The sequence below is a fragment of the Liolophura sinensis genome, chromosome 6 (assembly GCF_032854445.1).
Source record: "Liolophura sinensis isolate JHLJ2023 chromosome 6, CUHK_Ljap_v2, whole genome shotgun sequence".
Lineage (NCBI taxonomy): Eukaryota > Metazoa > Mollusca > Polyplacophora > Chitonida > Chitonidae > Liolophura > Liolophura sinensis.
The window spans coordinates 68423457-68450994 of NC_088300.1; the positions used below are offsets into that span (position 1 = coordinate 68423457).

Sequence of the window (27538 nt, forward strand, 5' to 3'; positions counted from 1 at the left end):
AGTGCTCTTCCTTAATGATCACTTCAGTAGCCTTACGTGGGAAGGTCTGCCAGCAACCTGCGGATGGTCCTCGGTTTCCCCCGGATTCTTCTCGGTTGCCTCACACCATAATGCTGGTCGCCGTCGAACAAGTGGAATATTCTTGAGTACTGCGTAAAACACTATAAAAATAAATACATAAATAAATAAATAAATAAAGTAAATCTTCTGTCAGGATGGTATACATAATGAGCTCGCTCTGAGATTGGAAATTTGTGCGTCAGTCACAGATGGGAAAGCTCGTCATTAATTTGCCACAGGACAATGGTTTATTCCAAGTACACATGTTTTCGCCAGTCATTAAAATGACCATGAGGAAATCGGACAGAGCTCGGTGGAAACCCACCACCATACTGACTTGAACATAAAGAACATCTTAAGTGAAACGTAAGCTAAATACGATAGATGCGCCTCATACTTAGACAACCACCAACAGAGATCGGAAGAGTGAACTGTAGAAAGATAGATGTGGATTAACAACGAAGAAAACCCCAAAATGAATTATATACGTACACTACAACAACTAGTCCCCGTGTTATAAGTGAAATATTCTTGAGTACACTGTAAGTGCTAATGAAATAAATAAATAAATAAACTTATAGTTATTCTTCCGCCCGAGAAAAAATCTGGGAAAAAACATCTGAGTAAGGGTCAAGTGCAAGGATTTTAAAGATGCTAAATCGTTATTTGTTGCCTGGAATTATTTTTAAATTGTCCATTCCGATGAACTCTACATGACGTCAATGGTCACATTCTGTTCTAGCAGGCCTACTGTAAATAGAATCCGAGGAAACATTTTACTTTGTCTAAAAATGAATATGTATAATGGTCGTTCATCTAGTATTTGACCTCATATTGTTGTTTCCGTTGTCTTTAAGACCAGCTGACGATCAGCAGCCACACTCACTCGCCGAGACTCAGGGTCACTTGAATTCGATGTGTGCTGTGCATGTATTTTTTATTAAATAAAAAAACACGTATGAAGATAACAGCCACAACAAGCACTTCACCAGCTAAACTAAAAGTAACATGTATACTTATATAATGTTGTTAGGGGCTGTTTTCAGAGCTAGTAACAAAGCTCTCAGCTGACGATGAATCCATGGCGGGAGATACTACTCCATTCCTTTGCGATGTGTGAAAGCGATGGTCTTCTCAGTCTATATATGTCTTGTAGATTATATAATACAGCAATATATAATGTCTTCAAAATATGGGAAATAATCTTAGTTTTCGTCTATGATGCGTTCAGCTTAGCTGTTACGAGCGCTTTTTTTTTTTACAAAAACCGCAGGACCGACCGCTCCGTCCGTAATGGCAAAATTACGTTTCCCTGAAGACCAGAATGATACTTGAATTGTCAAATTCCATTCAAAATTTATACATATATATGTTTGGAGTCATCCACCATCTATATCGTTAACGATGTTAGGAAGATGCAGTTTTTACATCATAGGTGTCTTAAATTTTTTAACCCTCTTCACATGTATAAAAACGGAAGTCTTGTTATAATGTATGCATTAAAAGTCGCCGGCGTATAACAGACATAGTTTTTGAGTGGGACGTAAAACAGCAATCAAATAAATAATTATGCAGTAAAAGTAGCAACTGCATGTTGAGCAAATACATTGTAATGCTGAAACATTGCTTTTCTATGTCCTTCCTGTAGAAAGTAGAAAATTTGAAGGTTTATATATTGCTCAGCATAAATACTCAAGCTTCTGAGACTAACGATAGTGAACGAATCTGTGTAGGTTTATTACGCTATCCAACATAAATAGGACCGCTTCGATGTCCAAGTGCTTAGAGCGTCCGCCTTGAAGTTTGAGACCCCTAGATCAAACTCCTGTCAGATCATACCAAAAACTGTAAAAATGATACTTGCTGCTGCCTCGCTTGGTGCTCAGCACTCAGAGGCTAGAGCAAGGAAACATGATTGGTTGGTCGGTGTCAGTATAATATGACTGGGTGGAGAGTTATTTTTGGTGTTTTCGGCATGATACTTCAGTATACAAAGATAAAATAAAAGATAAAACAGGTAAAAGGCAACAACTGTACAAAATAACCCTCTACATGCCTAAATATACTTATTGTGTCTTGCCTGACACAATATGTGTTTAAAAATGTATTTTTCACAATAATTAACTCTTATTAACCGTCATGCTGGCCGCCGTCATATAAGTAAAATATTTTTGTGTTCGGCGTAAAACACCAATCAAATAAGCCATGGCTTTCCATCCACCGTCAGACACTACAATTCACGATTTTGAGTTACTTGGGTAGCTTATAAACTATATGGAAGTTTTGCACCATGACCATGTAATTCAGCCTTCATGCAAAAATTACTGGAACTGGATCTATCTAATTTCTATTTAACCACCCAAATCATTTTTAATCCCAATGGGTTTCATTTTTTCAACAGTGTATACTGGTAGCATACAAAGACAAATACCGTGGAAATCATTATTATGTCCCTCGGCCATTAAGGCACACTTGTCGAGGTACTATAGTACGCCTAAATAAGGTAATGGAGGCACAAGCACTTATGGCTAATTGTTCCAATGGGGTAAAATCTCGAATTCTACGGTGGACTGTTGGATTGTTGTGATCAGTGGTGTCACGTCAGGTTTTTATATACCATGCACTCACCACGTAAACTTCTGCATTCTATAATACATATACATATGGAGATATAAATGCCTTCGTGGAATTCTAAATCTATGAACCTTACCCGAACAGACCTTCTTAGATTTAAATGCAGCTTACTCGGACGAACAAAACTATGAAAAATACCATAACAGTTTTCTATCTGATATGTACTTATTTTAAAATTTTCTTTAATTTTAAGTCACGATTAAACGTTAGTCGCTCTGTGTTTTTTCACAGTACACAGTAATTCCAATAATGACCGTTATGTTGGCATGGATGACAATAATCTTTTAGAGGTCTTTTTAACACTAAACGATAAAAATCACTAACCCAAGATCACTACATTATGGGTCAATATTTACGACAACATAGGTTAAGACAAGTTAGTACATTAAATCGGTAAAACTTTGCTACAGAACCAGTTAAAAAACATTATCAGTACAAAATGACTTCAGTATCGGCCGTCTGTAAAACACTGTTTGTTTTTGTAACATTATCGGTCAAACATTATGGATTGGTTATTACATTACAAGTATTAACTACATTATCGGTCGCAACACCCGCCCGTTTTTGTCTGGATAATTGTAGCCCCCAGCTGAGGAGAAACCGTCAATATTATGTACTTCGGAGACCCCTTAAATGCGGCCTTTTTTTTACCAATTAATACTACTAGGAAGGCACACAGCAAAGCTTCGCCGCATTGAAAACTCATTGGTGTGTTTTTAGTTAAAGTAATCATAAACAAGGCAAGAAAAAACAAACTTTAGGCGTAAAAAATACCACATAACCTACAGTATATTGAGAGATACCGCATAACCTATATTAAGAGATGACTGCAACGATGGCAAACCGGACATGTGTACAAGTAGTGAATACTACGTCACACAGTTAACAAGCTAAAGGTGTGGCGTCTTTTGACTCAGAAAAATCAAGGGTATATAGCGTAAGGATTGTTCAGGACTGAGTCAGATTACAACAGCATTGACGGAGCAAAAGTAACTGACACAAGCTGTACAAAGGGCCATTACAAGAGAATGCATATAATGGGCTTTATATTTGGGATTATACTGACGTGCTTACTGGCAAATGGTGAGTGTTTTCTCCATTTATTTTTATCTTCAAAGAAATTGATTTATTAAGGTTTTATTATATTATATTAAAACGCGCGAACGATTTCAAGTATGGCAGTGTCAGAAACAGGCTTTATAGTAAAGTCAACAGCAGTTCAGGTAACTGGTGTCACCCTCCTTCAGATCATGTTGAACTTCGCTCAATACACAGCTTCAAATTGGTTTTTTAAATATGATCGAACTATGGACTTTAACATTATGAACTAGAAACAGTGTTCTAATTTTATTTTCCTAGCAAGAAAATGAACTTTAAACATATATCCATGCGTAGACTCTGCGCTGTTTAGGGACAGTGACTAAAGACAATTTTGGCAGCAAGTCTGACTGATTTCACGAACAGCTGAATATAGGCGACTAGCTAAAGGAAACAAACTATAGTTGTGTTCACTCCATGCAACACCCAGAATACAACGCATGGATATCTACAAGTATTTATGCAAAAATGGCGGACTGAGAGATGCATGCATCTGTGTGTGAAGTAAACAGGCTCCTATACTGCATGCACGTGATCGGGAAAGACTCATCCGGAAACTCTCCCGGGTTCGTATCAAAGCCAAGCTGGCTCTACACATCCTATTTAGAACATCGGGATAGGCCGGTTGCTCTGATGTAATTAAGTGCAGTTTTCCTCCGTCGTTGTGCTGGTGAAAGAAGCTTTGCTCTGCCGAACCGCTAGACTCTGAGTCACACATAATTTTCTGTAATCAGCAGGCCGTGCAGTGCCTTACCCCAGGCAGTGTTGCAAAATGTTACGAGAACGAGTTCACGCTGTTCAGATGCACACGGTCATACATCTCATTAACGTCAGTTTGGAAGGCTTTCAATGTGTTAATTTTTCATTCTTCCTAGTTGACACAATGTTTAAACATTTTGTCTTTCCCTTTTCCTTTTTTCAGGTCTAAACCACAACAATTTAGGGTCATGCTACCATACTCCTCACTAAACACCACTCTGTACCCTCGGTCTACATTATTGATTAGAGGTAGCAAATTTTGGATAAAAAATGTTTAACAGCCGCCAAGGTCATGTAAAGCCAATGTAGCGAGCGGCCCATACGCTGCGAGAAGTGTGTGATTCATTTCAATATAAGTATATATGCACAGCGCATCTTTCACTCTTCGATTCGCTGCTATGGAACCATATATATGTAAGTGCAATTTTCAGATACACTTCTTCCTCTTTGTATAGTACAACCAACCAGCGAGGGCGCCGTATGCGTTATTGGCGAATTGTTGCTTATCATCGTAGTTAAAATGCCTTTAGGTTTGTTTTATGTCGCATGCACTTGATACAGCGTAGGTTTGGTTTATTTGATTTTTAAGTTTAAACAGATAAATAGGTCTACATTTAGTGTCCCTTGTGACTATAACCTTATGAACCATGTGTGGCTAGAGGTTTGGCGGTAGTTAAGGACTAGGTATAAAATCATACAGTGGCCCTGTGCATGTCAACATCTGCAAAATAAAAGATAATGGCTTATAACTAAGCCGTTATATATTTTCCGATAGAAGGGGCAGAATGGATCAGCGGTATGGTGGGGTGGGGGATGGGGGATGTGAGAAGTGTTTAGGAAGCGGCATCAAGCTTTTAATGATGTTATTCGTATAAAAAAATTTCAAAAATGTTTTATCAAGCTAACTTTTGAGAACATTTCTTTTGGATTAGGAGTCCGAAGTCAAAACCTAATCTTGAATGGCGAAAGAAGTTTTACAACGAGCTGCGGGAACAGCTCATTATTGATCAACGCCTGGCGCTATGGAGGGGTGTGTCAAGAACTCCTTGAGGTCTGGTATGAAGACTCAGTCAGACCGTCCTTCAGCTTTACGAACCAAAGACGACCTTTGGAGTACCAGGATCTTGCCACACGTTATTTTTGGGGCAAAATTTGCAAGTAAGTGACGAATTTGCAGCACAATGAACGTCAATAATTCTTGAAGATATTTGTTGTGAAATTAGAATGAAAGTAATAATAAGCGGAAAGAACATTAAAGTATATCAGAAACTACATTAGTTATGTTTTAAAACCTTGTTTTGTTTATTTATTTATTGATTGGTGTTTTACGCCGCACTCAAGAATAGGTCACTCATACGACGGCGGCCAGCATTATGGTGGGTGGAAACCGGGCAGAACCCGGGAGAAACCCATGACCATCCGCAGAATGCTAGCAGATCCCCCACGAACTTGTTTTGTAGTGAGTGATATTGTGTCACATGCTTCAATAATACGGTGGTCCATATGGACCATGTTGACAATGGTGGATCCCAGTTTAGTTGGCATATAGTTTCCAGTGGGTTTTCAATCAAAGATTACTTCCTGTCTGTTTGATTGTATTTTGATAACTGATTATATCCAAATAATAAATATAAACTAAGTATATAAATATTAAGAAGTGATACACACCACGCAAAACATGTTCGAAACTGCATATTATCTTGAGTTTTCAATGGTTGTTTTGGAAGATTTATTTGTAAAGATGTTAGCTGTGTACGTTGTGTTACTGATCACTGTTTGTGAAGATGTTAGCTGTGTACGTTGTGTTATTGATAACTGGTTGTTTGTTAGTTGTGTACGTTGCAGGGGCGAAGGAAGCAATTTCAATATGGGGCAGGGGGAGGTGGGGGTAGTGTGGAGGAGTTCCAACAAAAAAGGCGAGGGTCCAGGGGCCGCCAAGGCCTCGGAAGCTCTGAAGGAGCGTTATCGCCTTAGAGACGATTTGCCTTGTCTTAGATATGCTAATTGAAGTGTTATTGACGTCTAGCTCAGTTATTGAGGCTTTTACGTGGAGAACCACGGGTCAACAAAGGACATTGTAACAATTTATCCAGAATTCAACATTAAATTTATGCAGGCTGGAGAAAGGTTGGTGTAGATTGACTAATACAAGCATTTAACTCGTATGGAGTAGAATCGGTGGAAAGAAACATCCATGTTTTTGCTGGGCCTTGGTGGTAACCTTGCCGGCCTTTTAGCGCTGGCTTGCTTTTGATTGAAATCAATGTCACATACACTTTTTGATCAAGCCTTTGGCTCAGAAAAAAGGCGTGCGTCTGATTTAGGGGAATTGTCAGTAACGCGCCAAAGTCGGTGGTTTGCTTATCTTTTCTTCACTGATAAATCTTGCAACCCGTCCTAAGTGAAATGATTTTGGAATGACGATAAACCATAATGAAATAAATAACTCAACACCGATGAGTGCATATATTGTATAAATATATTAATTATTCTGCTTTTTGGGCTAAAAAGAACTGCAACGTCATCGCATTGATACACAGTCACTAAATTAGAAAATAAGATTGTGTTTGGAGACAAATTAGTCCACTTTTTTTCTCAAAATACACCGTAGATGATTTGCGCTTCCATGGGAGAATTGTATATATTAATATATGCTACTTCTATGTGTGTACTGAAAGTTAAAAGCAAGCAACCCTACATGAACCTATGTAATTTAGGCACATTATCAGTTTGGAAAAACAGGTATATATAACTTCGTGACACAATATCATGTGACCTGGAAAAGCAAAATCTTTGAGAAATAATCAAAATTAAAACCTTACGACAATTGCATCTATGGTTGTATGGATGCAGAAAATATAAAAACGACACTGCAGAAAAATTGTTATTTTAAAAAGATCATTATTTCAGTACATGTGGCATGGACATTTGTACTACAAAAAAAAAAAACGCCTACATGAGTAACTCTCATGAAAAAGGAAAACAATAAAATGAACTATATGTCAAACTCCATGAAAAATGTCCAGGTGGTTGGATTTATTTTAAAGTTGCACTCCACGAAGTTTGTCAGGCGGCTCCATTTCAATCGACTGACGAGTCCCATTTGAGGGAGTTAACTCATAAACATACATAAATATGTAGGCCCAAGGAAGGAAAAAACATGTAGGCCCTATATTAATAGTAATGTGCACTGGGAAAGTTTACCATGTTTAGTTTACCGAGAAAATATATTTGCAATAGTGTGATGTTTTATTCGGCGAAGGGGCCTGTTTGTGTTACGAGTATATATAATTTCCGGAACGTGAAAAGTTGGGGGGGGGGGCAAAATATATGCTGCCTCCCCTCCACTTTTAAAAGCCCCCCCGCTTCCTACGCCCCTGCGTTGTGTTATTGATCACTGGTTGTTTCTAAAGAGGTTAGTTGTGTACGTTGTGTTATTGATCACTTAGTTTGTGAAGATCTTAGTTGTGTACGTTGTGTTATTGATAACTGATTGTTTGTGAAGATGTTAGCTGTGTACGTTGTGTTATTGATCACTGGTTGTTTGTGAAGATGCTAGTTGTGTACGTTGTGTTGTTGATCACTGTTTGTTTATGAAGAGGTAAGGCCTGTTGTGCTGAGGCTGGTTTGTTTGTCTGTGAAAATGTTAGGCGTGCTGTGGTATATGTCAGGGGTTGTCTTCGATTAGACCAGTCGTGTTGTGGTATATGTCAGGGGTTGTCTTCGATTAGACCAGTCGTGTTGTGGTATATGTCAGGGGCTGTCTTCGATTAGGCCTGTCGTGTTGTGGTATTGGTCAGGAGTTGTCTTCGATTAGGCCAGTCGTGTTGTGGTATTGGTCAGGGGTTGTCTTCAATTAGGTATTGGTCAGGGACTCTCTTCGATTAGGCCAGTCGTGTTGTGGTATTGGTCAGGGGTTTTCTGCGATTAGGCCTGTCGTGTTGTGGTAGTGGTCAGGGGCTGTCTTCGATTAGGCCAATCGTGTTAAGGTATTGGTGAGTGGTTGTCTTCGATTAGACCAGTCGTGTTGTGGTATTGCTCAGGGGCTGTCTTCGATTAGGCAAGTCGTGTTGTGATATTGTTGACGGTTTGTCATCGATTAGACTAGCAGAGTTGTGGTACTGCTGAGGGGTTGTCTTCGATTAGACCAGTCGTGTTGTGGTATTGGTATTGATCTTCAGTCGTGTTGTGGTGTCAGTAATTCTGTTCGATTAGGGTAGTCGTGTTGTGGTATTGGTAAGGAGTTGTCTTTGATTAGACTAGTCGTGTTTTGGTATTTTTGAGGGGTTGTCTTCTATTAGAGTAGTAGTGTTGTGGTATTGGCTGTTTTCTATTAGGGTAGTCGTGTTGTGGTATTGATGAGGGGGCTGTCTTCTATTAGGGTAGTCATGTTGTGGTATTGGTAAGGGGCTGTCTTCTATTAAGATAGTCGTGTTGTGGTATAGGTAAGGGACTGTCTTCTATTAGGGTAGTCGTGTTGTGGTATTGATGAGGGGCTATCTTCTATTAGGGTAGTCGTGTTGTGGTATTGGTGAAGGCTATCTTCTGTTAGGGTAGTCGTGTTATGGTATTGATGAGGGGGCTGTCTTCTGTTAGGGTAGTCGTGTTGTGGTAGTGGTGAGGGGCTGTCTTCTATTAGAGTAGTCGTGTTGTGGTATTGATGATGGGGCTGTCTTCTATTAGGGTTGTCGTGTTGTGGTATTGGTGAGGGGCTATCGTCTATTAGGGTGGTCGTGTTGTGATATTGGTAAGAGGCTGTCTGCTATTAGGTCAGTCGTGTTGTGGTATTGGCGAGGGGCTGTCTTCTATTAGGGTAGTCGTGTTGTGGTATTGGTGAGAGGCTGTCTTCTATTAAAGTAGTCGTGTTGTGGTATTGGTAAGAGTCTGTCTTCTATTATGGTAGTCGTGTTGTGGTATTGGTGAGGGTCTATCTTCTATTAAAGTAGTCGTGATGTGGTTTTGGTAAGAGGCTGTCTTCCATTAGGGTAGTCGTGTTGTGGTATTGATGAGGGGGCTATCTTCTATTAGGGTAGTCGTGTTGTGGTATTGGTGAAGGGCTATCTTCTGTTAGGGTAGTCGTGTTGTGGTATTGGTAAGAGGCTGTCTTCCATTAGGGTAGTCGTGTTGTTGTATTGGTAAGAGGCTGTCTTCCATTAGGGTAGTCGTGTTGTGGTATTGGTAAGAGGCTGTCTTCCATTAGGGTAGTCGTGTTGTGGTATTGGTAAGAGGCTGTCTTCTATTAGGGTAATCGTGTTGTGGTATTGATGAGGGGGCTGTCTTCTATTAGGGTAGTCGTGTTGTGGTATTGGTGAGGGGCTGTCTTCTGTTAGGTCAGTCGTGTTGTGGTATTGGTAAGGCTGTCTTCTATTAGGGTAGTCATGTTGCTATTGGCTACTGGTTGTTTATGAAAAGTTCAGTTCGTTGTGTTTAAGGCCATTTTTTCTCTGTGAGTGTTATGTTATGGCTTATCACAGTTGCTTTTCTAAACCTGCCCTAACAGAATTCACGCTGATGTTGATTTCCGCCAGCATATTGCTGGCCACCGTCCTGTAAGTGGAATACTCTTGAGTACGATGTAAAACATCAGTCAAATAAGTAGATGAACGATTGCTGTTTACACATTCAAATACGTTAGTGTTGTTTTTGTTAAGGTGGGGGCACACCGTAGGAGAATGTTACGACAGCCTCCTTCCCCAGTGTGAGGCCGGTATTGGGACTGAGCTTCTCAACAACCCCAGTTTCATCCCTCTAAAGAGATCACGCTGTTTTACTGAGGGGAGACCGCGTTGGTCATCGTTACAGGCTTTCTACCGCAGAACGTGCCAAGGCACAACAGTTAAACCCGACATTCAACAAAGTGAGTAGTCCTTCAGATTTTCATAAAGCGACATTTACAAGGATTTGGGAATGAAGCTTCAGTATGTATAACTGGCTTAAAACTTGGGGGAAATGGTAGTCTTTCAATACTGATTTATAGGCTTTCACGATATATTATACAGTTCAAACGACATTCTTTGTTTTGGAAGTGTGTATTAGGGTAGTTGAGAGGGCGTGGCAGGGGCCGCGGAACCGGGGGGGCTGGGGGGGCTGAAGCCCCCCCACTTTTTCCTAACCAAATGTTTTTTAAAAATGTCCACAAACATTCCAAGTTCAATGAAATTAAAATTTAGTTGCGGCATTATTATTGATCTGATATTTTACGGGGCCAGGGCCACATAGTCAGTACTGTACCGTAACGTTTAACATGACTCCATTTTCCATGGAGGCTTTGCGTCGCGATCTGATAAACAGTGGGATTGCAGAGGTACCGGATTTCGATACCGGTACGTTAAGACAACAACACCAATCACTCTTTATCTCTCTTTTGAGCTTTAGTTTTCACGGAAGTAAACTATAAAGTTGGCATCATAACATGCAGGCCTCGCTCTTTTAACAGACAGCGTAACACTGATGTTGCCATTTATCTAGTTTGAACTGTTTTTGTGCAAATAAGCATTTTACCGGATGTATAGATGGCACTGCAGGTCAAACCCCAAAAATACCTAGTGAAGTGTTCTGAGCCAAGGTGAACTTCAGAGGCGTTCCGGCAGCTATATGGTTGTATTACCCATACATGCAGCTTTGACGTAGTCTATGTCAGGTCTATAGATAGACTGAGTGTATCAGTGTCGCTTTCAAAAACGCACCAACATTTAAATATGTCACAAAACGCAGGAGCAAAAAAAAGCGAAGCTTACAGCCTGATATAGCTTCTTTTTTCGCCTCAAAATCACAGCGTGTTGACGAAATTCCGACACTCGCTGATGATGAGAGCCAGCCATGTACCTCACACGGGCAAACTGCGGAGAAGACCGAGTCCACTACGGCCGGTGAGCTTTCAGAAACAACACCTGCCACCCAAAAATCTGGTCCTAATGCCGATAGTCCCCATTCGTTGGATGGTATGGCTATGCGTGAGCCAGTCTCTACTTCGCCTAACCAGCCGTCAAATTTTAATTTCCCAAACAGGATGTTCGGGAAACAGCAGCGATCTTTTCAACCTCAGTGGTTCAAAGCCTTTTCTTGGCTGCATTATCTGGAATATAATGACACTGTATTATGTCACACTTGTGTCACTGCTGACGAGCAGCGCAAACTTGGTAACGCCAAATATGCTGAGAAGGCATTTCTCATAAATGGATTTTCCAACTGGAAAAAAGCCCTTGAAAAATTCCGTGATCATCAGAAATCCCAGTGCCACAAACTGGCTGTTCAGAGCGTTGAGTTACCACAACAATGTGGAGATATCGGAGAGCGGTTGGATACTGCACTAGCAGCTGAAAAAAAGTGGAACCGCTCCATTTTAGTGAAGATTTTAGAGAACCTTAGGCTGATGGGGAGACAGGGGCTTTCACTGCAAGGCAGCACAGACGAAGACTCCAATTTTATACAGATTTTGAAACTCAGGGCAATCGATGACCCATCTATTTTGAAATGGTTAGAAAAAAAACTGGCAAATATACCTCCCATGATATCCAAAATGAGTTACTCAAAATCATGGCCAACATCATAGTGAAAGATATTGCAACATCGATAAAGTCTGCTGGATTTTTCGCTATTCTCTCAGATGAATGCACAGATATATCAAACAAGGAGCAATTAACAGTCTGTCTGAGGTGGATTGACAAAGCCTTAGAGCCACATGAAGACTTTGTCGGGTTTTACCACATCCCTAACATAAACGCAGACACTATTGTCGGCGCTATTAAAGACACCTTAACAAGACTGGATCTGTCTCTCAATAACTGCAGGGGGCAGTGCTACGATGCTGGGGGACCTATGGCCGGGTGGAAAAATGGTGTGGCTGCTCAAATCAAGGCTCAATCAGTGAATGCACATTTCACTCACTGTCATGGGCACGCACTTAGTTTGGCCGTAAAGGATACAACTAGTGGCTGCAAGCTGCTACGCGATGCCATGGACACAACCAGAGAAATCTGTAAACTAATAAAGCTTTCTCCTAAACGCCAGGAAAAACTGGAACAACTCAAGGCCGAGATGCAACTGGACACACCTGGGCTCAAAGTTTTGTGTCCAACTAGATGGACAATCCGAGCTGAAAGTTACAAACGCATCCTAGAAAACTATGATGCGCTTCAGTTAGAATGGGATGAATGTTTGGAGGGCAAACTAGATTCTGAAATGCGAGCCAGAATAATAGGCGTGAAGGCTCAAATGGAGAGTTTTGATTATTTTTTTGCATTGAACTTGGGACAGAGGATATACAGTCATACTGACAATTTGTCCAAAACATTGCAGCAGGGCAAACTCTCGGCAGTAGATGGTCAGCGTAACGCAGAGCTTGTCGCTAGTGTTCTACAGAATATGAGAACTGATGACAATTTCAGTGCATTCTACGCTGTTGTCAACAGCAAAGCTACTGAGCACGAAATAGCTAAACCATCGCTACCAAGAAACCGGTCGGCCCCACGTAGATTTGAAGTTGGTGAAGGGGAAGCAACGTTTCCCAGAACATGCGAAGATCGATACCGCAGGATATATTTTGAAGCGATTGACCTCTCTGTTAATGCTATCAAAAGCCGCTTTGAGCAGCCAGGGTTCAAGGCCTATGCAGAGATGGAGAGTTTGCTCATGAATTGCCTAAACGGAGAGGACTATGCGGCAGAGTTGGCTTTCGTTGAGAGTGAGTATAGTGGCGATATTGACCTCTTCCAATTTGAGTCCCAGCTGACACTGTTCAAGGCAATGTTGCCAAATGAGACTTACGCCTGTTTTCGAGATATCTACTCAGCTTATATTCAACTCAGCCTGGGGAATAAATGTTTGGTTTCAGAAGTTGAAGTTTTGATGAGACTCATTTTGGTCAATCCAGCCACCGATGCTGTGGGTGAAAGATCCTTTTCTACAGCTGGCTTAAAGAGCTGGCTTAGATCGTCAATGAACCAGTGTCGATTCAACAATTTGGCAATTCTGACTGTCCACAAGGAGCGCACTGATGCCATAGATTTAGTATCCGTAGCTAATCAGTTCAGCTCCTTAAATGAGAATCGAGTAGCCACTTTTGGAACCTTCAAAAAGGGAGACTTTGACAGAGCTCATTAGGCCTAGATCTGCTGCGTAACCCAGATGAGAATGGCGACTTTGAATTGTGACTCTAGTTTTAGGCTGTTATGGTGCTTGTTTTGGAGGAAACTCACAATATCAGCATGCTTGTCACTTAAGCTGTTCTCAGCACTTGCATATTTACCATTGAAATTCTTCAATCTCTAATTAGCGAATATACAGAACTGCCGTTTAAAAAGTTACCGTATATACCGATTAGTCATTACAACCTTGTTGTGATGGTTGCTTGGTCGAATTAGGGTTTCCGTGTATTCAGCAATCTATTTCTGTCCTATATGATGGCGGGGAGACATTAGCCACTTTGTTGTTACCACCACAGGAGTTGTTACCACAGAGATATAGTCTCAGCGGTATATTCAAGTTACTGCCAACGTTAATGTTTGTAATAGTCGTTTTAATCAATCTTAATGAAAGATTAAGATCCGAAATTTTGTAGTTCCTTAATTGTTTTCAAAATCCAACAACACCATTGGTGTTTCAAGTTATTGCAATTAAGTCACTTTTCTCGCTCATTCATCCTTCTCTTTTTAGCGCCGTAAATCGCCGAAATCGCGTCTCCGGCCATCTAGGGTTTCAGAGCTTCCGGGGCCTAGGCGGCCCCTGGACCCTCGCCTGTAGGGCAGGGATAATCGTGCCGGGCCTGCAGTTAGCCCCCCCACTTCTCAAATCGCTCCGCGGGCCCTGCGTGGTGATGGTGGGTTATTGAATATTGTTCCTTTAAGTAAGTTGCAAGAGCAGCAAGGCCAAAACAACTGTAAACATTGTATTTATAAGAAGCTTTAGATAGTTTCCTAACCAATTGCTAGCCAAGTGACTGTGGCAATGTATTTTCAACCAATGTCTTTACATGTGATGAGTAAGGCTTAAAAGGGAAGATACGATGTTTCACAGGTCTGGACGACGTCAGCTTTGATAATACCACAATGTGTCTCAACAGTACACATCAAATAGAGTTGTTCCGATGCATGGATATACTGAATGACGAAATTCAATTCCACTCCGAACGACAGTACCAGGCGTCCGATGTTTTCCGGAAGTCCATCAACAGGTAAAACATTCATGAAAAAGATCAATATGGACATCAACCATCTTCATAAATTTTTGTCGATCTGCTAGACATTATGGTCATTTGTTTATTTGATTGAAGTAAACGTTCAAGTTTTCTCCGTTGTTAAAAGATTGACATTTATCCTTCACGCTAGTAAGTAGTAAATATGCCAAATGATTGTGCTTCATCCACTCTTGAATGATTAGTCATAAAACTGATATGTAAAAACATAACTAAATAACGGGCATGCAAACATACAGTGAAAAATTATGAACAAATTACAGAATAACAGACACTGTAATCCATATTTACATATTTATTTATTTTATCGGTGTTTTACGCCGTACTCAAGAATATTTCACTTATACGACCGTGGTCAGTATTATGGTGGGAGGAAACCGGACAGAGCTCGCGGCAAACCCACGATCATCCGCATCTGCCAGACTTAAAATAACAGGTATACCAACGGAGTCTCTAAGTCATAAAAATAACAGGTATACCAACGAAAACTCTAAGTCATTACTATGTAAATACTAGGGATACAAACAGACATTTTATTTAAGCAATTAATTAATAACAGAGTCACAAATAGAGGCTGATTCATAACTAAATAGCAGATACTAACGGACACTAAGCCATTACTTAATATTAGTATTACAAACAGGCACCACAAGCTATTACTAAATAATAGTATTACAAACGTGTATCCCAAACCATTACTAAAAAGAAGGTTTGCAAGAAAACGCCGTATTAAGCATATTAATAAAAACAGCCATTACTAAACAGCTGTATTACCAACACACATGGTAAGCCACTACTAAATGACAGGATTACAAACAGACACTGTGAGCCATTACGAAATACTACAATAACTGCAACAAAACAGATCCGTGAGCTATAACTTAATAACAAGATACAACCTACGCCATAGGCCACAACTAACTTGCAGTAAACAGACAGACATCGTGAGCTAAATAGCTGCATTAAGGATAGACACTGTTACCACATTACTTATACACAGTGTATTAGTCATTAAAAACAACATGTATACAAACAGAACTCATGAGCCTTTAGTAAATAACAGGTACACATACACGACCACCCTACCCGAACCCCACCACCCCACCTCCACACGCACACACTTATTACCGGATAGCAGGTATACAAACATCGTGCACCGTTGTAGGCCATTTGTAAACTACACTGTGGGTCATTACTACACTACGCTGTATGCCATTTGTAAATTACACTGAAAGTTATTACTACATCACGCTGTAGGCCATTTGTAAACAACACTGTAGGTCATTACTACCCTGTGCTGTAGGCAATTTGTAAATTACACGGTAGGTCATAACTACACTACTTTGTAGGCCATTTGTAAACCACACTGTCGGTCATTACTACACTACGATGCAGGGCATTTGTAAACTACACTGTAGGTCATTACTACACTACGCTGTGGGCGATTTATAAACTACACTGTAGGTCATTACTACACTACGCTGTGGGCGATTTATAAACTACACTGTAGGTCATTACTACAACACGCTGCAGGCCATTTGTAAACTACACTGTAGGTCATTACTACACTACGCTGTATGCCACTTGTAAATTACAATGAAATTCATTACTACAACACACTGTAGGTCATTTGTAAACAACACTGTAGGTCATTACTACACTGCGCTGTGGGCAATTTGTAAATCACACTGTAGGTCGTTACTAAAACACGCTGTGGGCCATTTGTAAACTACATTGTAGGTCTTTACTACACTGCGCTGTAGGCCATTTGTGAACTACACTCTAGGTCATTACTACACTACGCTGTGGGCGATTTATAAACAACACTGTAGGTCATTACTACACTACGCTGTAGGCCATTACTACATTACCATGTAGGCCATTTGTAAACTACACTGACGGTCATTACTACATTACGCTGTAGGCCATTTGTAAACTACACTGTGGGTGATTACTACACTACACTGTAGGCCATTCGTAAACTACACTGCAGGTCATTACTACACTACGCTGTAGGCAATTCGTAAGCTACACTGCAGGTCATTACTACACTACGCCGTAGGCAAGTTATAAACTACACTGCAGGTCATCACTACACTGCGCTGTAGGCGATTTACAAACTACACTGTAGGTCATAACTACACTACGCTGTAGGCCATTTGTAAACTACACTGCAGGTCATTATTACACTACCCTGTAGGCCATTTGTAAACTAAACTGTAGGTCATTACTACACTGCGCTGTAGGCCATTTATAAACTACACTATTGGTCATTACTACAACACCCTGTAGGCCATTTGTAAACTACACTGTAGGTCATTACTACACTACGCTGTATGCCATTTGTAAACAACACTGTAGGATATTACTACCCTGCGCTGTAGGCAATTTGTAAATTACACTGTAGGTCGTTACTAAAACACGCTGTGGGCCATTTGTAAACTACACTGTAGGTCATTACTACACTACGCTGAAGGCCATTTGTGAACTACACTGTATGTCATTACTACACTACGCTGTAAGCCATTTGTAAACTACACTGTATGTCATAACTACACTACGCTGTAGGCCATTTGTAAACCACACTGTATGTCATTACTACACTACGCTGTAGGCCATTTGTAAACTACACTGCAGGTCATTGCTACACTTCGCTGTAAGCCATTTGTAAACTACACTGCAGGTCATTACTACACTACGCTGTATGCCATTTGCAAATTACACTGAAAGTCATTACTACAACACACTGTAGGCCATTTGTAAACAACACCGTAGGTCATTACTACACTGCGCTGTAGGCAATTTGTAAACTACACTGTAGGTCATTACTAAATATAAGCGTCAAGTCTGACATTCCTATACCATTCGTAGTCCGTAAAACACGCTGTAGGCCATTTATAAACTATATTGTAGGTCATTACTACACTACGCTGTAGCCCATTTATAAGCTACACTGTAGGTCATTACTACCCTGTGCTGTAGGCCATTTGTAAACTACACTGTAGGTCATTATTACAACACGCTGTAAGCCATTTGTAAACTACACTGCAGGTCATTATTACACTACGCTGTATGCCATTTGTAAATTACACTGAAAGTCATTACTACAACACGCTGTAAGCCATTTGTAAACTACACTGTAGGTCATTACTACACTGCGCTGTAGGCCATTTGTAAATTACACTGTAGGTCATTACTAAAACACACTGTAGACCATTTGTAAACTACACTGTAGGTCATTACTACCCTGTGCTGTAGGCCATTTGTAAACTACACTGTAGGTCATTACTACAACACGCTGTAAGCCATTTGTAAACTACACTGCAGGTCATTATTACACTACGCTGTATGCCATTTGTAAATTACACTGAAAGTCATTACTACAACACGCTGTAAGCCATTTGTAAACTACACTGTAGGTCATTACTACACTGCGCTGTAGGCAATTTGTAAATTACACCGTAGGTCATTACTAAAACACGCTGTAGGCCATTTGTAAACCACACTGCAGGTCATTACTACACTACGCTGTAGGCCATTTGTGAACTACACTGTAGGTCATTACTATACTACGCTGTAGGCCATTTTCAAACTATACTGTAAGTTATTACTACACTACGCTGTAAGCCATTTTTAAACTACACTCTAGGCAATTATTAATTGACATTGCAGGCCTTTGTTAAACTACACTGTACGCCCTTACAAAACAACATTGTAGGCCATTTTTAAACTATACTGTACGCCATTACTAAACAACATTGTAGGCCATTTGTAAACTACACTGTATGTCATTACTAAACAACATTGTAGGCCATTTGTAAACTACACTTTAGGCCATTCTTAAACAATGTTGTTGGCCATGTTTAAAGTACACTGTAGGCCATTACTAAACAGCTCTGTAGGCAATTTTTTAATTACGCCGTAGGTCACTACTAAACAACAGGATTACAAACGGACATGCAGGAAAAACAGTGTGTGATATTTACTTTGTCGGAGTTCTTAAATACATCATAGTTCGTATTCAGCACAGTGTCTAGGAAATTTCATGCTATGTAATAATTAATGGAACCATTTTGTGGCAGGGGTATTGTGACAAACTGCAGAGTCGCGATGTTTTGATTTTGTTACTTACCTACATGTGCGTGTAATCCCAGCAGACAATTAACAAATACATAGAGCAAGCAAAGCCACCAAACACTTACGTCACCGTTCAATTTCTGCAGGTTTGCTACTGCTGCCGTCAACTGCATGTTCAGCTCTATAAACCGCTCCCCATGTAACCAAGCAACGAAGAACGTGATGTATCTCGTTGCTAAGCTACAACTGCCCAGTTTTATCGACGAAACAGAATTGGAATTGGATGAAACAACCACAGCCGTACGTACACAACTAAGTCACTGATTTAACGGAATTCGGATAGATCTGGAAGCGCTAGATATATTAACTAGATCTGATATCTGTCATTTCTACACAGAGGTCAAACCTTAAAACCGATCAGATTTGTCGTTTTAACTGAAAATACGTTTTGAGCAAGAATTCAACTGGACCAGGGATTGACGAGCTGAAATCTGGTATTTCTTCTGGGCCCGGCTGTTCAAAAGTATTTTAAGACTTAATACCAAATATATCTGTAAGCCAAGGCTTCAATTTGTACTTAGCTAATAATAATTGCGCAATAGTATATTAAATATTAATTAAATCTACTCCTGTTATACTTTGACTTTGGGCACCAGTAATGGCAACTGATTTGGCTAAAATTTTCAATATAAAATAATACTTAATTCCAGTATTAGCTAATACACTTTCGAAACACTGGGTGCAGGCTCTCATATCACGAAGCTGTCTTACTCTGAAGACAGACGCAGCCTTAACTTTAATATAAATTACAGCGCTAAATTTACGATTTACCAGATTGCAATATGTCGAAGTTCGACAGTTAAATAATCTAAATTCCTGGAATTACAATATGTGGCATGTATGTAACGCCTATGATTTACACGGAATTGATTATAAGATGTACTGTTAGTAAAGTACAACGTTTTGACTTTCTTACGACTTAGTTGCGCACTCCCTGTTATATATTTGCTTCCAGGACTTTTCTTCTATTATCCGCTGTACAGTCGGGGTCTACGGAGATCCCCATTTAAAACTGTGCGAGTTCGATGGTTTAGTCACGTGTTCTGCACAGGGACAGCAAACCTACATCAAGAACGATTGGTTCACCGTGACAGGAAATAACGTCAGAGTTGGAGTCCGGTCCAACAACCCACCTATTACATCTATGAGATCGGTAAGTTCAAGGTCACGGGCGATTAATTGATTGGCATGTCCAGGTGTACATCTAGTCGGGTAATCTAAGGATATTCGACTCAAAATGAACGGCTCTGCGTTAATTTTTTCTATGCGTTCCGTGAACAACAAGAGAAAAGTTTCACGTTCAAACTCCCTGATTACTAAAGGTAAAAAAGCAGTCATTTTTTATTAAATTTAGTAAAACATGGGCGTCTGGAAAAAGTTTCACAAAAATTTATTTAGAGCAGCCTAATGGTGGATAAATCTGAGGAGCTGAAAGCTTATAAAGTTGAGAAGTTCCTGAGGTAAAAAGTTATCATTTGTACCCCTGGAACAGTGTAAGACAGGTAATGGGTATAAATAAATGAAAACAAAAAGTGTATAACATTTATGAGTCACATAATATTTATTTATTTATTTGATTGGTGTTTTACGCCGCACTGAAGAATATTTCACTTATATGATTGCGGCCAGCATTATGGTGTGGGAAACCCACGAGCATCCGCAGGTTGCCGCAGACTTTCCCACTTACGGCCGGAGAGGAAGCCAGCATGAGCTGGGCTTGAGCTCACAGCGACCGCTTTAGTGAAAGGCTCCTGGGTCATTACGCTGCGCTAGCGTGCTAACCAACTGAGCCACGGAGGCCCCATAATACAGCACGACGTTCTTATTTTTGGCGATAAAAAGGCTCGAACACGAAACTGACCGATTCAGCTTTTTGTAACAGCTTATGTTTTTAATTTTCAGTTGTTTACCCTATATCCGTGGCACGTTTGTAAAGCGGACATGTTTGCATTCATAAGGGAACTGTTACCCATATACATAGCACCAACCAAATACTGATGCTACATGAACTGCGTTCATAAGCTGCGCTCTTTACGCAAAATCTAACCCAAAATCTACGATCACCTAAATTGGTTTAGATTGTCCTAGAATTATAGTCAAGTTCAGTGTTGTCACTTTGAGGCACTGCCTGTTCTTGTTATATGACAAGTTTTAAGTCTCCTTGCCAATTTGCACAGTGGACGTAATGTAATGGGGGAACATTTAGCGCTTTGTAGATTTCAACCTGAAGTTTGCTGCCTTGACGGCAAGTTTAAATTATTAATATTAGATAACAGATTGTATTAATAAGCATAGGGAGAAACTATGCTACAAGACTTGAAATAACTTTAATGCTGGTAGGTGACAAGGCTGACAAAATTTCCAACTTTCTACATCTTTTGATCAGAAAAAATGTGAAAAAAAGGTGGCTGTGTGGAAGTATTACTGGGTGCAAGACTTTGTCCTCTTGTGTATTTTATTTCCAGGTTTGTGCTGAACGTAACAAATCAACCTAGTTTGTTGATTTATTTATTTGACTCGTGTTTTACGCCGTACTCAAGAATATTTCGCTTATACGACACCGGCCACCATAATGGGAAGAAAAACTGACAGAGCCTGGGTGAAAACCACGATCACTCACAGGTTGCTGGAAGGCCTTCGCACATATAAGCCGAAGAAGAAGCCAGCATGGGCTGGACGTGAACTCACAGCATTTAGTTCGTGGACCTTAAAGATATGTATTACTTCTTTCAATGGCATTTAAGGTATCAGTATTCATTTAAAAATAACGTATGATAAATGTCGCTTTTGGGGTCTACTTGCAAAATTTGGTAATTTTCCAGGTCGAAATCACTTTCCACTCTCTGGACTCTGGTGAGACTGTGGCCACGTACTCTGGATCCAATGCCAACTTACCGACGGTGTTTGACAACACAAACATGACATCTCTGGGTGAAGGTAAAGACAACTTTCACTGACTTGAAAGATTCACGTTAATATACATGTAGCACATTCCATTATGTTTCTTGTTTCACAGTGTAGAAGATTTTCTCACTTTAACATCCCTTTATGAGCCATATCAGAGTCGGTTAGAGTCTCATTTTAAGACCTTTTTATGAAAGATATTAGCGAAGGTCAGAGTCCCATTTTAACATCTCCTTGTGAGCCATATCCGAGAAGGTCAGAGTCTCATTTTAACAGCTCATTGTAACCCATATCAGGGAAAGCCAATGTCTCATTTTAACATCTCCTAATGAGCCATATTAGAGAAGGTCGCTCTCATTTTAACATCTCACATTAGAGGAGGTCAGAATCCCCTTTCAATACCACCATAATAGAGGTCAATATATCATTTTAACACATCCTTATGAGCCATATCAGAGATGGTCTGAATCTCATTTTAACATCTCCTCATGGGCCACGTCGGAGGAGGTCAGAATCTCATTCTAACACATCCTTATGAGCCATATAAGAGAAGATCAGAGTCTAATTTTAACATCTCTTTATCAGCCATATCAGAGGAGGTCAGAATCCCATTTTAACATCTCCTTGTGCGCCATGCCAGAGGAGATCAGAGCCTGATTTTAACATCTCCTAATGAACCATATCAGAGGTCAGAATCTCTTCGTCCTAAAAAGCCGGAGACTTATATGATGTCGTGTTCTTGAAGGTCAAGAACCTGACCTTTTAGGGTAACGGTGATCTTCCAATCGAATTTCTCAAATCAAGTTTTGAAAGATATATTAGAACGAAGAGGATTCATAAGTAATTTTTGAATGTTGTTGTTTAGGGAATGACAAAGTGACGTTGAGCCTGAACAATTACCGTCAGGTAATGTTTGTCCAAGAATCCACCGGTATGGTCCTCAACCTACGACAGTGGTCTGGTAATTATTTCTTCACGTTGAGGGTGGCCCAGAATGTCATCAAAAAGTCCCACGGTTTACTGGTTACTGGTTGTCCAGAGTCGGAGACAATAAGCAGATGTAAGTATTAACAACCGTTTCATATGTCTGGTCACATGACATTTTTTTTAAGTTATCGTGTGCTTCCTAGGAAGCATCAAGCAGCCTGACTACAATATAACATTTACTATTTGCCTCACGTCGCAGCTATTGTGAATTTGTGCTTTTCTCCAAATGTTCCAGTGGATTCATTCATTTTTGTTTCGTAAATGTTACAAGCTTCTCTGTTCCGGCGCCCGATGCTAACGAGGCGGAAGCGAGCCACAGAGGATGAGTGCGAGAATGCGTGTAACGCTACAGTGACTGACCCCTACTTCCGGCAGACCTGCAAGTTTGACTGCTATGCCATGGACGACATTGACGTAAGTTTAGCACTACCCATATCACGTGTCACCCGCTAACAGCGTGACAATGTAACTCAGGTAGAGAGCTATGTGCTCAGTTATTCATTGTGTACGTCACAAATATGTCGGCATACTGGTAATGCTTTTTATCCAAAGTAATAATGCCTAAATGCGCTTTCCGAACAAGACGGCAGAGCCCCTGGGAAACCCACGACCATCCGTGGGCTTCTGGCAGACCTTCCCGCGTACGGCCAGATAGGAAGCCAGCATGAACTGGACTTGAACTCACACCGACTGCATTGGTGGGAGGCTTCATTGCGCCCAGTTGGCGTGCTAACTCCCTCGGCCACAGAGGCCCCTTTATTGCAAAAAGAAGTTTAAATCCGTTGCCGATGAAAATATTATGTTTTACTTTTTGGTACCAAAAAAGGAAAAAACAAAAAACAAAAAAACTGATGGAATAACTTTACGTCGCATACATGTTGAGGCACCACCTTGCGTGTCATCACACCGATAGAAACAGATAAATAAAATTAATTACACCTAATTAAATAGGCCAGGCATGATTGCATGACTGTGCCTAAAAATATCACTATCCGGGTGTAAAAATGTTCCTGAATATGGTAAATAATGCGTCTGGACTACTGTGTCCACTCGTCTAAATTACTGAGGCTAGTACTGCCAGTTCAATGGCTGTGTCTAATACTGCAGTGGGCTTCGTCCAATACCCTCGGCGACAAATAAAGCCACTGACTGTGTTCAGCATTAATGACTCAACGTGTCCTTTCCTGCATGTGGGTAGAGATAAAATGTTAATTAGTTTTATTCGTATATATCGATATATTATCTAATTGTTGTTTAACGTCGTGCTCAGTAATTATTCACTTAATTGGTAGCGGTCAGGTTTATGTGTTAAAGAAAGCCCGAGGGAAAATCAAGAGCGCTTGTAAACATACTGGCTTAAAGCTGACCGAGAGTTCGATTCAAACCTCCCCTAGCATAGCTTATTGACTAAGGAATGAATAAATGAATGCTTGTAATTTTACGTCGTACTTAGCAATTTTTCAGTCATCTGGCGACGAAGAGTCATTAGGAGTCCATGCCGGGCAAAGTGCTGCCACAACTTAAGCATCATGCCGAAGACACCAGACATAACACCCAACGCGGTCACATTATACTGACACCAGAGCCATTCAGTCATGTTGCCTTGTCTTAACCTCTTGGTGTTGAGCGTCGAGCGAGGAGGCAATAAGTACCATTTTGAAACCCTTTTGGTATGACCCGACCCGGTTTGATCCCAATCCCGACTGCTCTGGCCATTAGATCGCTGAAGCTGTCAAATAGTCACCAAGCTAGAAGAGTTATTAGTCTCAAGATTTCTCAGCAGGCTGTAGGGAGTGATTTTGATTATATGTCATTTCTCTTTTTAAACTACTTATTGGAATGTATATTTCCCCTCTCGTTCCCAGGCTGGCACAAACATGACTGCGTCCGCTGAAGAGGACATCAGGATAGTACTTGAGATGGATGAGGAGATCATCGCTAAGGCCATCACTCCCAAACCCACAACGCCAGCGAAAACAACACCAGCGCCAAAAACCACGACAGCCAAGGACTCGGCACCACATAGCCACGTGTCTTACAGTGTTCTTTTGACGGCCATTTTGGGATTCGTTGCCCTTAAAGTTTTTGGAGTAACAAAGTAATCCCCTATTCCTCATATTGCCACACAGAGGTACCTCGTTGATTTTGGCAGCGTTAAGTTGTTAAAGTGAATATAAATTCAACCCTTAAGTCTGAAATGATTCACAAAAGACTTTTCGAAAAATGTTTAAAGAATTCTACATTGCTGGTCAACAGAATAAATAGCATACTGGATCGTAACTACCTACCACTCATTTCGTTAAGCCATTCTGCCATGTTAGCTATCTGGTGTGACGTCACATAGGAGCTCTCCTGTACCATCGATATTTAATGAGGTTTTGCGGTTCTGAAAATACCTATACGTGATGAGGCAAGAAAATTTGACGGAAGGACATTCAAATAAAAACACGGTTTGGCAGTATGTCCTAGCGCAATTAATAGTCCTTTTCGTCCTACTGGAGTCAGCATTATCATATCACCAGTGGTGAATTTCATCTCCTCGGTTTTCAAACGTTATTGAATTTGGAAAAAAAAGAATTTGCGTCGATACCTGCGGGCTACTTCTTTTTTTCCCTATGTATATACAGTGGCAGACTTTATGTTTACTTTAACGATCTCAATTAAAGATATTTGCATTTGTTAATGATACCATCCATTATGAGACCTGTGCTTATATCTGCAAAACTTTTCTGTGTGAACTGTCGTCAGTATAATCCTGTTCCCGCTAGGCTGGCTGAGACTGGCTGTGATTGGAACGAAAGGGGAGATCACTCTCGTGGAACAAAGTTTCCACTGGAGACAACTTCTGCTATCTCCTCCTATGGCGTGCATGCTTGTCAAATTAGTGCAAATTGTGTGCTGAGGACAAATGGCAATGCAGTCATAATGTTCAACGCTATGAAGTTAAATAAATGAACTGAACTATAACTGTCCACCTTCTCTAGGTGTCTCTTGTGTACATAAAAGTAACAGATCCTTTCAGATTCACTGATTTATCCAACCGAAATGACGCCTTATGGCTGATAGCGAACGGTTGTTATATTAGTTTTCATTTATTTTGTATATTCTGTCATTTCTTAATTGCTCAACGAAACAGTTCAGATATTTATGTCGGTGCAATTCTTTATAAATCTTATAACGTTTTTAAAATCTTTAATATGTTTCAAGCTTTAGAATGAAACACATGGTATATCTGAATTTAACATTTTAGCCCGTTTACTTTCGTAATTTTGTATATTTTAAAAGTTTAATATCGTCATTTCGCTCACATGAATATGTAAGTGCAATTTCCTTGATATTCTTTGATCTAAATGTTGGTTAAAGTTTCATGCAATAAAACTACTGATATCGTAACTTCTTTTCAAATATTGTTTTTCAAATATTTTTATCAGATGGACGTGTTGCAAGCAGGGCATTCCACGTTGTATTAAAGAAATGTATAGTTGATAACAGTATGGAACATGTCTTTCCAGAGAGTAGTGTGATCTGATGGGATTTATTTAGGCCTTGTCCAGCGAAGTCGCAGATTGGAAACTACCTCACGTCAGTCTCGACTGAGGGTTTATCGTCACGCCGTTTGTCGTGCGCTTGATGGAGTGGTATGGTAGTACACTCATTACAATGTGAATTATCACGCCGATTAAGGCAGCCTACTGAAAATTGGCTGAACTGGCACTGATATCTATGGGAATGCGCGTATGCCTGCGGGTGTGTGTGTGTGTGCGTGCGTGCATGCGTGTGTGAGTGTGTGTGTGTGTGTGTGTGCGTGCGTATGTAGGTATGTATGTATGCATGTTTGGAGCTTTACGTCGTAATTAACAATTTTTCAGTCAAATAACGACGAGAAGTCATTCGGTGTGTATATATATTGTGTTTTCTTGTGGCATGGCGAATATATTGTAAGAAGGTTAATATAGGCTACAGCTGAAAAGGTGTCTGATTGGAGCTCGAAGCTCGATATCAAATATTTTTCTAGAACAGAACAACATGCAATCATGGCGATGCAAAACAATACAAAAGCAGTGCAGATAAATGTTGCAAACGGAAGACTGGGCAGTTTATGTGAGTAAGCGGATATTTCGAAATTCGGTAGAGAACTGTGGTATGAATATGTGATTGCTCCGTTATGTGAAGGACCGGGTTATAGTGAGATATTGATACGATTGAAAGAAGAGCAGACGTCACTGTGAAGAGACAGACCGCCGTGAAGGTAGGTGATGACCCTTGATACGCCCCTGGCGGAGTAGTGTGTCATACATCAATATCTCGTCAGACAAAGCTCCCACGCTGTTCTTGGCCAGCTGGAAAGGGGCAAAAATTTAAGAAAAATTAATGTTTATCGCAAGGATTATTGTATTTTTCTTTTAGCCAGTCTCCAATATACTTGCTACCAAATTGGCTTTCGTTAGTTACGCGTAACACCTCAAGATCTACTCAACGATGTTGTACGTCTGTATTATGGCAAGGAAAATGCAGTTAGAATAAGGATGGGGTAGATAACTGACAGGTTGACAAACAGTTTAAATCAGAGTACAAAACCCAGCTCCACATCCTCTTTGGCAAGGCAGTCAAGGATGCAGGCGGTAACGAAAGCTGGATTGGAGAGAGTGGTGTTACAGGCTGTGGAACATTCCAAGTGACTGACAGCTCTCTTCACTCGAACAGGCATAAACTGGTCTGAGACACAGCAGTCAAATAGCATATGTATATAAGACCGGGTGCGTACAG

The 27538-nt window shown here is 40.4% G+C and overlaps 1 protein-coding gene across 1 annotated transcript; it reads left to right on the plus strand.

The window, feature by feature from the left end:
• Positions 1 to 3662: 3662 nt before the first annotated feature.
• LOC135468029 (uncharacterized) lies at positions 3663 to 26159 on the plus strand. Its single transcript, XM_064746036.1, has 10 exons — positions 3663 to 3777; positions 5484 to 5709; positions 10203 to 10408; positions 14566 to 14722; positions 18967 to 19120; positions 19836 to 20033; positions 21703 to 21817; positions 22650 to 22844; positions 23043 to 23185; positions 24637 to 26159. The coding sequence occupies exons 1-10, from the start codon at positions 3723 to 3725 to the stop codon at positions 24871 to 24873; spliced, it is 1686 nt and encodes a 561-aa protein (XP_064602106.1). The 5' UTR covers positions 3663 to 3722; the 3' UTR covers positions 24874 to 26159.
• The last annotated feature ends 1379 nt before the right edge of the window (positions 26160 to 27538 follow it).